The sequence below is a fragment of the Protobothrops mucrosquamatus genome, unplaced genomic scaffold (genome assembly GCF_001527695.2).
Source record: "Protobothrops mucrosquamatus isolate PMUCROS unplaced genomic scaffold, P.Mucros_1.0 scaffold45, whole genome shotgun sequence".
Taxonomy (NCBI): Eukaryota; Metazoa; Chordata; class Lepidosauria; order Squamata; family Viperidae; genus Protobothrops; species Protobothrops mucrosquamatus.
In genome coordinates, this window is record NW_015386427.1 from 1,060,338 (window position 1) to 1,074,074 (window position 13,737).

Below are 13,737 nucleotides of genomic sequence, written 5' to 3' on the forward strand. Positions count from 1 at the left end.
AGCCCTATTTGCACATTCAAAGCTAGGTCACTGTCAGAATTCACTCCCAAGGCCTTTGCGCCTTTAACAACAATTTCTGCAATGCCTGTCATGTGGCATCGACTACTTGTAAGATACAGAAGAAACAGAAAGTTTGTGTTTGGAGCATACAAGCAGACTCAGCACCATGACTCAATGTAACATAGGCCACAAAGAATCACCCTTAGAAGTGGATGAAAGTGAGATAATTATAGAGTCCTGGCTGGGTGGTCTTGAATTGGGAATTGATAGAAGTTGATCCTGGCTGGGTGGTCTTGAATTGGGAATTGACAGGAGTTTTTGTAAGTTTGAAAACAGTTGGGGAGTGCCCAGACATCTGAATCCAGCATGTGGCCCAGTCTAGTACCTGTACAGTAATTTGGCAAAAGGGAAATTCCTATGCCCCAAGGCTTGCAATAGAAAGTTTGAGAAATCTTGCTTTAATGTGTAGAGTGATGCATCAAACCTCAAGTGACATTCAGTGAGTTCTCAATAAATTGTTAAGGAAATTATGTTCCAGCATAATCTGTACATTAAGCCAGACACTTTGTTTATTCAAGCATATTAACTTTAGTGATTGTACTTGGGCAAGTAGCTGTATTTTAATCAGCAATCAAAATTAAGTATGATGTCTTATTTATACCAATATATTGATAGAAACAAAGGGATGCCTAAATTTGGAGCAAGAGTAAATTCAGAAAGTTAAATGACAGCCTATCACAGTAGATCTAATTTATATCCAATTAATTTAACTCATGATTTAAATTCAGATATTCATTTGTTAGGAAGATTCTGCAATCTTTTCTAGTAAAAATGTATTTTTGTTGTTTTATGTAGTCTGAATATATATGCTGCAATACTCAGAGAGAGATGTTCACTTTATAACACACACACATACACCCACCCACAGAGAGAGAGATGCAGTCACAATGTGTGTGTATGTGGGTATACAGTATTTTTCAAATTAATTTTAATTAAAATGGAAAATTATTGCCCATTTATTAATTCATTAGGAGGTAAAGCAGCTCCATTTCAGTAATGCCATTTTTCAACATTTTGAAAAATATTTTTGGCAGAAGTGTTAGAACAACTATTTTTCACGTTTTTAAATTTTTTAATACATTTAATAAGAAAGCTGACAATTAAAAATGGATGTGCTTGGTTTTAAGCATCGATTGCTGAATTTACATAATTTCCATTAATTCACTTGTGTGATTTTTTTTAAAATATCATCAAACATTTATCTTGACTGAATAGCCTAATTGTTCTGAAATTTATTGTAAATGGTATCATAGATATTGTTTTGATGGAAGTCTATGTGATACCCAATTCTTTCCCCATCAAGGATTGTTACCAAAGTTTTGTCTCCTGTTAGTTCTGTAACCATGACATTCTTAACTAATCATCAACCTACTTCAGATTGAAACTAAAGCACCACACAATTGGGTCAAAAAGCATCATTGCAGGGTGTTAGGAAATCTTCAGGACATATTTGCCTTTTTCTCCATTGGCCATTTAAATAACGGTAAGGAAAGCTTGGCTTTGCACCTAATCACTGTTTGGAATATGTGTTACAGATCTTTGCAGTGAGTCTTGATATGGAGAGACTATTTTGATTGCTCTTTCTTTCAAGCTTAAGAACTAGATATGCAATATGGGTCAAATGAACAGACAGAGATGTTCCCACAAGATAGCCAACAGAATTAGTCCTGTGTAACTGTCTGTAGTTATACTTCCTCTCCCAATGGATAGTTACCTAGATCTAGTCAATTGAGCTTTCCTTGATGTGTTCAACAAAGAGGCGATTGTAAATTTTGGCCCTCATAGTTCCATCCATATTTTCACACTTTTATTCACAAATGTCTGTCATAAGTTTACTAATCTATTCCATCAGACATTTTATTGGAAAGTTTGATGTGTCCTCTACTTCCCACACTTTCTTCATATCTTCCTATACAAATTGATTATTGTGAACATCTACTATAGATTATTGCAACATCTACTATATTAACTTTGGTCTTTTGCAGCAAAATAATATTCCAACTGTATACTATTAATTTGAGAATTCCTTCACTTCTAAACTTTGTATATTGAATCTATACGTAGCATTATCTATACCTATTCCTGTAAGATGGAGAATTTGTTTGCATCTTTGGGTCTGATACATAAGATCTTTCAGTATTATTTAATAATATTATTTATGGATCACTGCTATAATAATTGGTAGATGAGGATGTTGATGAAAAATTAGTTACGGGAGACAGCCATCAGAATTTGGATAGAATCATCCAAAGAAAAGAAATAGATGTAATTATTGTACATTTTGACTTGTTCAGAATTATTGACTGAATACATTAATAGAAGTGAAATACTAAATATCTGCTTGTTGATTTAATCATCATAATGAAATAAATGAAATAATTATATGTTTGTGAACTGTATAAATGTTCAGAGAAACAGTTTGTAAGAAAAAGAGAATACCAATGTAAAACTGTTTATAACCTGATGATCAGGCGTGCAGTCTTAAATTTCTTGTAATTATTCTTTATTTAAACAATGAGCTTTTTCGTTAGTTTCCTTGCACCATTTGCATTTTGCACAGTTCTGTTTTATCCACTGATATAGAAAATTGGTTTCCATATACAATCTCTTTTACAGCCTACTGACATGATTTGTTTGAATCAATAAACTCTGCACTTCAGGATCAGAAATGTACCAAGTTTGTAGTTAGGTTTTGTGTTCCCTTTTTATTTCATTTTCTGTTGTTGCATTTAGAAATTCTTTCTCCAGATTCATTTAATTCTAAAGAAATCCCATCATCAATGTATTAAATTTTTGTAGAATATTTTCCTAAACAGTTCATAGAAGGGCAAAGCTTTGGTTTAGAATAGTCACCAATCTTTTTCCCCCCATAAAGTCTGTTATAACTGTTTTATTGATTTTAAATAAAAAAAATTAGCTCCAGCTTTTGTAATAATTTAGTTAATATGTGTTTTCCTCTTTATTTTTTAACAGGCATTTATAGCAGTAATGAAGTAGCAGTATCTTTTCCAAATGTAGTCTCTGGCTCAGGATCTAGCACTCCTGTTTCCAGTTCACATTTACCTCAGCAGTCTTCTGGTCATGTGCAGCAGGTGGCAACTTTGTCTTCTACACCTTCTGTAGCTACAGCTGTTGCTGCAACTCAAGTAGGTTGTTAAAAGTATTTGATGGTCAATATTGGTGTGGTAAATGGGACATACTGGCATTTTGCATATACTTTTTTAGACAAATGTATCTAAAGAAAGAATATACCATATATGTATTTTTCCTTTTTTTTAGCGTATTATGGAGAAAACCAGGCTAACTTCTAATTGTTTCACTTTTGATTAGTTTCAAAAATGTATTTAATGTTCAGAATTTGCATACTATAAAGTTAGATATTTTTTGAAAATGGACTTTCTGTTTTGGTATTCTATTTTTTACTTGCTTTGTCTTCTTAGCAGTTTTTGTCAGTGACAGGATTCATTCATTATATTAATCTAATTTTGTTTGCTTGGTTGTGATTTAACATGGTATGTTAGCCCAGTCAATTGTGATTCTGTATACTATAGGTTAATAGTTTTTACATTATATTTGTAAACCCAGCTAATGGATATATTTGAAAATCTTCACTGAATTATAGTTAGTAATTACTATTAATTACTTAGAGTCTTATTTTGGCATATCTGATTGCGTAATAATTTGATGAATGTATCTTTAAATTTGTAAGCAGATTTGAAAGCCATTGAAGTTGCTATTATTTTTTTAATGTAATCACTTGTGGTATAATATATTACAATCTTAGCAGAAATGCTGTAATGTAATATAAAAACTAGCATATTAATCATAATAATAGCAGTGTAAAGGCAAACTAACAAATGTTTATAAATATATAAATACAGCTATATAAATACCTGTAGTAGCAAACAAACTATTTATAGTATGTAGTAGCAAACAAACTATTTCTTTTCTTAATCTAATTTGCTACCTGAATATTTTTACTTACAGAAATTATTCATGGTCTCTTTTCGAAAATAATGAAGGCAACTCATGCTTAATTATAATAGCGTCTTTAGTTATTCACCTATAGAGCTTAGACCTAATAAAGCTAAATTGCATCTTAGTTTTATTTCAGGAAAGTTCCTTACTACATTAACCTTTTAACCACTAAATTAGGTGAAAAAGCTTCTGATCTTCTGTCATCATAACTACTCTAGCAGTCATTTTTATACATCAGGTATTCCCAAAAGGCAAAATTCTTTGTTTTAAACATAAAATAGCCTACTAGATTACTAGAGCTAAAAGAAACTTTTGAACTTCAACACTCAAGTGAAATGCTATACTTAATGGTTCAAAAATAAGTCCCATTGATTGTAGTAGTGTGTCTGGTAAGTCTGCATAGGATTAAAGTCTGTTAATCCTTTAAGAACACTTCATAAGTTTCAACTTTACAGGTGAGATAAATTGAAGTATTTACTGAAGCTTTCATTTAATGCCCATGGTACCGTGTTTCCCTGAAAGTAAGACCTACCCTGAAAATAAGCCTTAGTTTGGGGGCAAGGTACACATCTAAAAATCAAGCTAGGGTGGGGGTGGAGGGGGTGAAACTGCCCCACACCCTATACCTGCTTACTTTGCAGCCAGGCCTTTCCTTGCCGGACCCGTCTTCTGTGGTGTCCCCAGGCCTGGTTCTGCAAGGCCTCTGCAGCCGAGAATCGAGCTATGGATTGAATCCATAGCTTGGTTCTCAGTTGCACAGGCCTTCTGGAAAGTCCTTTGACTGCGAATTGAAGGTCGGAACTCCATTCTCAGCTGCAGAATGAAGCTGCTCCTTCGGCCGCAGAAATGGGCCAGCTGGGCGGGGCTGTCGATGCTGGAGGTGAGTGGAAAAGACACCCTCCTCCCAAAAATAAGACCTGGTGCCTCTTTTGGAGGAAAAAAAAATTAGAATGAATCTTATTTTCGGGGAAACACGGTAAGTAGTGCATCATTAAAAAAAAGTGTAATAATTTTTTTAAGTAAAAATATAATTACTCCAGGTTTATAGTTTTTTTTTCTAAGAAACAAAAGTAAATGAGCAAATACTAATTATTCAATTATACAGGTAGTCCTCAGCTTACAACAGTTCATTTAGTGACCATTCGAAGTTAAAACAGCAGTGAAAAAAGTGACTTATGACTGTTTTTCACTCTTACGCCCATTGCAGCATCTCCATAGTCACATGATCAGAATAACAGAACAGAATAACAGAGTTGGAAGGGATCTTGGAGGTCTTCTAGTCTACTCCCTGCTCAGGCAAGAAATCCTATACCATTTCAGGCAAATGGTTGTCCAATCTCTTCTTTAAAACTTCTAGTGTTGCAGCATTCACAACTTCTGGAGGCAGGATGTTTCACTGATTAACTGTTCCAACTGTCAGGAAATTTCTAGGTTGTGTCTCTCCTTGATTAGTTTCCATCCATTGCTTCTTGTCCTGCCTTCAGGCTTTGGAGAATAGTGTGACTCCCTCCTCTTTGTGGCAACCCCTGAGATATTGGAACACTGCTATCATGTCTCCCCTCGTCCTTCTTTTCATTAAACTAGACATACCCAATTCCAGCAACCATTAATTTATATGTTTTAGTCTCCAGTCCCCTAATCATCTTCATTGAATTTGGTTTTTCTTGCCTAAATGTAGAACCTTACTTTTTTCACCATTGAATTTTATTTTGTTAGATAGCATCCAATCAAGATCCTTCTGTATCTTAAGCTTATCTTCTGCAATGTTGGCTATTCTGCTAGCTTTGTGTTGTCTGCAAATGTGAAATTCTTTTCCCTCATTCAAATCATTGAAGATGTTGAAGACTACTGGGTCTAAAACTGAGCCTTAGGGTACGCCACTGCATACTTCTCTCCATGTAGATGCAGTTCCATTGAGCACTACACATTGAGTGTGGTTGGTCAGCCAGTTACGAATCCATCTGGTAGTGATGCTGTCTAATACACATTTTTCTATCTTATCAAATAGTAGGTTGTGGTCTACTTCATCAAATACTTTATTGAAATCCAAGTAAATTATATCCACATATTCCTCTAGCCCACTAATTTTGTCATCTGGTCAAAGAATGCAATAAGATTTGTCTGGCATGATCTGTTTTTGACAAACCCATGTTGGCTTTTGGTTATGAGTTTATTTGCCTCTAGGTGTTTGCTGATTTGTTGTTTGATTTACCTTTTCCAGAATCTGGACCTATTTTTTCCTCTTTTTTGAAGATGGGAATTACTTCAGCTCTTTTCCAGTTCTCTAGTAGTTCCCCAGTGTTCCAGGATCTTTGAAAGATATAGTTCAGTGGTTCTGAGATCACGTTTGCCAGTTCCTTCAGAATCTTGGGGTCTAATCCATTTGGTGGTGGTGAGCTGAACTAGTCTAGAGTGGACAGGTGCTCACTCACCATTTTCTTGCCTATTTTAACTTGTATTCCTAATGTGTTTTTTACTGTATTGTTTGATAGGTTGGACTGTTTTTTCCTTTTGTATAAAGATGGATGAAAAAAATAAGTTAAGCAGTTCTGCTTTCTCCCTGTTGCTTGTCCCTTCTTGCCACTTTCTCCCATAAAAATTCAGACACTTGGCAACTGATTAATATTTATGACAGTTGGAGTGTCCCGGGGTCATGTGATCTCCCTTTATAACCTTCTGACCCACAAAGTCAATGGGGAACCCAGATTCATTTAACTATGTTACTAACTTAACAACTGCAGTGATTCACTTAACAACTGTGGCAAGAAAAGTCATAAAATGGGAAAAATTCACTTTAAAAATGTCTCACATTGAAAGAACTGTTATATAATCACATATACAGGTAGTCCTTGACTTATGACTACAAATGTTGCTTAGACATTTGTGCTCAATTGTAGTCATAAGTCAAGGACTACCTGTATATGTAATTATATAACAGTGCTTTTAATTGTATGTTTCTACTTTTGAATTCGTTCTAGGATTCTCTGTATGCACACATACATTTACTGCAATTGTTTTGAATATCTGTTAGAATTCAGTTAGATGATGTCATATATCAATGCCTTGTGTTTTTTATTACTTATGTGCTAACATTGGATAAATACATTTTTAGAAAGCCATTAGCAGCTTTTTAACCTGTTTATTCCAAAGAAAGAGGATAGATAATAGGTGGCACATGTTGAATAATAATTGCTCATTATTTGTTTCTTTAATGCTTCTGAAAAAGTGAATGTTAGATTTTTTTTTGACAAGTTGTTTATGTTATGCTAATGTGTAATGTGTTGTACACCTGAAAATAAACTCCATAGAAAAGCAAAATAGGATTGTACTGTAAGTATTGAATATTAACATGTTAGCTTATTTATTACTGTAGTTTAGTTTTACAATTAATATCTTAAATATTTAGTTTTTTTCCCCTCTTCTAGCTCCTTTTCCACACATTTATTCCGAAGATGAAAGTGTTACATCCCATTTTATAAAAGTTATTACTGTGTGGCTTTGCCTTCTCTTTTATCTTCAGTGCCACTTTTTTATTCTTTTAAAAATATATTCCATTTGAATTTGTTGCACATTAGATAGCTTTCCTTCCCTTCACGAAAAAGAGAAAGCCGATGATGTTGTCTAAAGTATATTCTGCTGTTTATAATGTGATACAATGGGCTTATTTTTATATTTTCCATATTTAAGCTATGTTTTCCACGTATTCTTTCAGTTCCTAGAGTTCACAATTTTTCCTTAGGTGAAGAGGAAAAATTGAAAGAAGCCTAGTACATATACAAGTTGCTTGCATTAAATTGCTTAATTATCATTTGTATATAGAGGGAAGTTGCAATGAGTTGCAATTTGCAATTGTTTGACTCCAGACACGTTCTTTTCCAAGATATGCTGTTTCATTTCCCCTTCCCCAATAATAAATCAACACTCCATGGCTACTGTTATACTGGACTATTTTGGAATAGTTTCTAAAATCCTTTTTTTTGATACTTCTGGAAACCTCAGTATTTTCTTGAGTATGGTAATATTTTTGTACTCAGCTGAGATGTTTGGCTATATGAAGACCAGCAAATGGAAGAAGGTTGCTGCTGAAAGATGTGAGTGCAGGGTCATAATTCTGTAATATTTTTCAGTAATTTATTTTTAAGTAAATACCTGTAAAATATGCTCAAGTCTGTTTTTATTATGTGGAACTGTCACCCATCTGGGGCATACAATTTTGTTTATTTCAGTTTTTAATCAGTGTTATCTTGTTTTACCTATTTGTTTTACCTATTTATATAGCAATTATTTTTCTTCCTTGTTTCTGTGGAATTCAATTATGTGAATTCTTGCCTTTCTGCACTTAGATTTATATACCTCTTCACAGTGCTGTACAGCCCTCTCTAAGCAGTTTACAGAGTCAGCATATTGTCCCCAACAATCTGGGTCCTCATTTTACCGACCTCGGAAGGATGGAAGGCTGTGTCAACCTTGAGCAGGTGGGAATCAAACTCCTGGCAGTGAGCTGAATTAGCTTGCAGTACTGCATCCTAACCACTATGCCACCATGGCTCCTCCAATTAATACTAATTGTTTTTTAGCTGAGCCCTTTTTTCCATCAGAATAAAATCAGATTTTTTTCAAATTAAAAAAAAATGGGTTTCATTGTGTATTATGTAAATCCACTTATTTAAAAGAGGCTTGGGAAATGACCATCCCACACCCATAATTTCGGATCCAGGCATAGTCCCAAATAAAGTATATGGAATTCCTATATCTACATTCCAGGAATTACATTATTACATTACCAGAGAAGAAATTGTAATCAGCAATCATGGATTATCACAGAACTTTATTATTCTGGAAATGCAGCAAGATGCTAGTAAATTCAAATTTATCCGAAAGGCTAGAATGCCTAACTATTTACCTGGCTCTAAAGGCATTGAATTCATGGGGATTTGCTTCTCAGTAGATGATTAAAATTGTGCAACAGGAAAGCTTCTCTTTGGAGTATCTTGAACAACATTCACAGATTAACCACAATAGACATTTACAATATTTGGACAACCATTCTGTTTTTCAAATTTTAACTATAATGAGAGATAATACAAACGTGATCTTAATATTTTTCCTGAAAATAGGAATAGACTAACAGTACTATGTAACTTATATTGGAACATTTATTATCTACAGCAGTTCTATGCACAAAGTATGTGGGACAATTAACAAATTGTCCTGACTTTCTGTTTTTGAAAAGTGGTATTGTATTTGTTACATTCCAGAGTGACCCCTGCTGGCAGGTAGTATAAAAACAGTGATATCTAATCAATTTTTTCTCTTTCCGTTAACATAAGGATTCCTAAATGATCCCGTATTTTCTGATATCAACAAAAATGCTATTGTTAACTTACATTTATATTTCTGTGAAAATATACCCAGCAAATGGTAAAATGTTTCTATGATCATCTTTATTAAAAATGTAATTTCATAATGTCTAATTTGAATATCTATTACTAGATAAAATTAAGCAAAATCTCCTTTTTGAGGTTGTCATTTTGACTATAGACTCTGGGGAAAAGAGTAGAATTTACAACCAGAAGGGAAATTTCAAATAAACCTGTGACTTTACTATAGGAACAAAAGAATCATAGTTGCTTGTGATAATGATGTTTGGTTCAGTTAAAATATTTACTGCTCAATAATCTGATTTCAGTAACATATGCCTCCTTATAAATATAATTCAGTAAGGCTGCTAAAGAGTTGTGTAGTCTTTTGCACACCACAGCATGCTGAAACAGCCGCATCAGGCTTTAGTCCTGCAGTAAATGGTTTCTGCCTTCAAGCTGAAGCTTATTTAGTCGGGTTTATCTGATGCTGCTGTAGCAACCATCAGTCTCCAGGCAACTGAGGCACATTGACCTCTCTGATGAACTGAGAGAAGCACTACTTCAGTTTAGCTTCCTAAGACAATTACTGGTGGTGAATTTATATATATGTTCATAAATCCGTGTGCAGACACACACATACAGTTCCATTACATAACACAATATGCATATATGTGACTGTATTCTCTGAAAGGATGGTAAGGTAATAAATGTAGGAATACATTAAGCAAGCTAGTACAAAATCTTTTAGAGGATAAAAGTGATTAATCTTTAAATAATGTGTAATTATATTCATTTTTCATATTTTTCATATTTTTAAGAAATCAATTTTTAAAGGTTCTATTTTAAAAGTTACCTGGTAAAATTGCGACATGTCCAAAAAGAGAGTAGTAAAGCAATAATTGCTGAGATTTAGAAGTCTTCCATATAATTAAAAATTAAATTCTTTGCCCTTACATTTTATGTTTTTATCCTTCTATAGAGGACAGTAATAGATTTTCATTTCTTTACACATGCTGTTATTGGCTTTTAACTGTTAGGTGTTAATATTTTTGTTTTTAAATCAATATGAATGCATTTAATTTGATAGGTATTTTATAATATCAGATAGTTTATACTTCTTATATTTGGTTATGCACATTAAATATATCTGTCTCATAAAACAAGTGCCTGACAAAAATATGTCTAACCAATTTTGTGATGTAGTCCTTTTAAGTTCAAATGGTCAAGGAGCTTCAAAAGCACTGAAATAGAATGTAATGGCTTGGCAGTTTATTTCAGTGGCATCTTTATTTCAGTTGCATCTAATATTTTTGAGAATTAGTAATAAAATGAACAATACAATTTGAAATTATGTCCTTCCTATAGATCTTCTGATTTGGGTGGTTGCCATGGTTAGAAAGATAGAAAGACACATCTGTCTTGGGCAGCCTGTAATGTGTCCTCAGAAAATTCTGTGGTGTAGATTTATGGCTAGCAGAGTTTCCCTTGGTAATAGACTTTGAAATGTGGTATTCCAGGGTCAGGAAGTTGGAGGTGGTCCTATATCTGATAGAGTGGCATAGGTATTTAATTAAATCCATGGGGAAAGAAAAGTGGGAAAAAAATCCCTGGAGAAGAAGAAAAAACTAGATGCTCCACCCTAACACCTGGGGTTAATTTTATAAATGGCAGATGAATAGTCACTTAATCCTCCCCATTCTTACACCCACACAAATTACTCTTAGGAATGCTTTTTTTGGACAAATAACTTGCTCTACTGTAAACCCTCAAATATGCTAAGAATAGTTTTTTTAAAAGTCTGAGAAAAAATAGTCTTCTGTTTTTCATTAAGTGAGAAATTTAGTAAAAGATTGCTATGCAATCTCTGGGATATTTTACATTATTATGTGTATCTTTTGGAATGTCAATGTGTCCTAAGTGCTGAAAAAGGTTAACACTGCTGGGCTCCTTTTATCATCTTTTTATTTCTGCTGGGAGAGAGAAGCTGTTTCTGGGGGGAAAAAAAGTATGCAGTGCATTCTAATTTTGAACTTCAGTATCCAGGTGACTAAATCCAGTACTTATGTGGCTACTTCAAAAGTTGACACCAGTGAACCAAAGTTTCTTCTGGAGTTCGATAATGAGCAGTATTGCAGAAGCTCCTTCATGACTAGAATTATATATTGTGTTTCTTAGTTTACATTGGTCATCTGTATATTCCATATTTGTATTTTGTTTATCAGAAGATTTGGGTGGCATCCAATTGAGTCCCTTTGCTATTGCAAAGGTTCTGTTGATAGAAAAAAATCCCGTTCATTCAAGTGAAACATAATGCTTTGATTCCCCTTGTACACATTTTTTTCTTTGAAAATTTGTCCAATTCTTAATTAAACTAGATGCTTCTGCTAGGTGCTTAACTAAACCTAGGTGCTTGTGCAGTAGATAGCAGATACACAACTACTAATGAAACTGTGCTGCTAGCAACTGTGGTTCTGCTGGTGTTATGTTGAATACAAATTCTAGTAATTAGCAAACATTTTCTTCTTTTTCAAAAATATTTATATTGTCCTGTTGTTTATAAATATTATCTCCTATTTTCATAAGTTAAATATTGACAGAGTGCATATCAGAATTTTGTTGATAAATGCACATTGGAAAAATGAGTAAAATTAACTTTTGAATAAATCCATACAAATAGAGAATATCTAATCTAAAAAAATAAACTTGTAACTTTTAAGAAAGAACATTTATAGGACAAACCTATTTCCAAGTTGAAGCAAGCAGAGAAATTGTTCTTTATTTTATTTTTAAGCAGGTTCCTCTGTTCTTTAACAGCAACAACAAAAATTAACAACAACAAAAACTAATTCTCAAGAAGAGTATTGATTAGATATAAACTGATTATGAAGCAGCCCAGGAATTGGTGGCCCAGTCATTTCTTATACAATTAAATCCCTCCTTCTTCTTTATGGAAATTCAACTGTGGGCATTTTAGCATTAGCCTAAACAATGGGTTTGAATATGTTAAGCTCCTAACAATTAGAGAGAAGTTTGGGGCATTGAATAATGTGAAATGATGCAATTGAATCTGACAGCTTTAACAGTCAGCCCTCTCATGGGACCTCAAAGTTGTTCACACTTGGTTTCATCTCTCATCACATGCTGAGTATTAAAACCTTACTGGAAGGTGTCTTAAACTTAAGTGGGGTGTATATCAGAAAATATTTAGTATATTAAAAGTTGAAATGACTGGGAGTTTGTGCTTTTAAAAAGATTTTATAAGATTCAGTAATATATAGCAGGGCAATTTTTCTATTAGTGCATTCGTTTAAAAATAAATTTTGAAAAGCAGTACATAGCTCAACAGAAATCTCTCCTCCCCCCCCCTTACCTTCAAGTCATTTCTGATCCTAGTGTCTGCCTAAACTAATCCATGCAATTGTATTGGCAAGATTTTCGGAAGTAGTTTGTCATTACCATCTTCCTAGGGCTAACATGGAATGACTGGTTAAAGTCACTCAGCTGACTTCATGCCTAAGGAAAGACTAGAAGTCACAGTCTCCCAGCATACCCAGATTGGTGAATTGTCTAGTAAAGCTGTATAAAGTCTTTGTGTTTCAGTAACAGCAGAACAGATGCATTACATGTACTGCAATGTATTTAGTAAATTAATTTACATATTTATATCAAAATGTCAATTTTTTCTATTTTATTTTTTAAATGTAGGTAATGAAGGGAAAATATGCAATCTGTTTAATGTAAGCATTAAAATAATAGTTTTATGTGATTTGGTACTATATTCCAGTGCTATATTCTTATGATCAAAGGGATTTTTGGGGTAAATAGTTATATACACAGAGAAAAAGATAGAGGCACGCACACAAATATATATACAAATAGACACGCAAGCATACACATGCATGCAACCATTTTGTTTTAATTTCAATATTATAATTTTAGTAGTATATTTCTTAATGATTTTCATTAACCTGATCCAAATGAAATAAGGTGTATTATACTTCTAAAAGTGCTAAAAGCTTTGCCTTGATTTGATCTTTATCATATTATTCAAATTATTTTACATTTTTAATAAATGTTTTAATGAAGTTGAAATACAAAGTAAATGGTTCTTTTTTACTTTTAAATAATACCAAAATTGAATATTTATCTCAATATGTAAAATTGTTATACTGTGTGTTTCTTAGAGAGCTAAATCCCCTATTTTTAACCCAATTTATTTTAAATAAAACCTTTTTGTTTATGGCACTGTTGTAGTTTCATAACCAATTTAAAAATTTTTATCCCAGTGTAAAGATCACATTATAGATATAATATATAACTAATAATAGAAGAAACC

General features: G+C 33.2%; 1 protein-coding gene across 1 annotated transcript in view; it reads left to right on the forward strand.

The window, feature by feature from the left end:
• The window catches only part of MLLT10 (MLLT10 histone lysine methyltransferase DOT1L cofactor), a 126,108-nt gene that overhangs the window by 90,973 nt on the left and 21,398 nt on the right, over window positions 1–13,737 (forward strand). Inside the window, exon 10 of the mRNA XM_015811558.1 lies at window positions 3,034–3,206. Coding sequence (XP_015667044.1) covers window positions 3,034–3,206 — 173 coding nt within the window. The remainder of the gene's footprint in view (window positions 1–3,033; window positions 3,207–13,737) is intronic.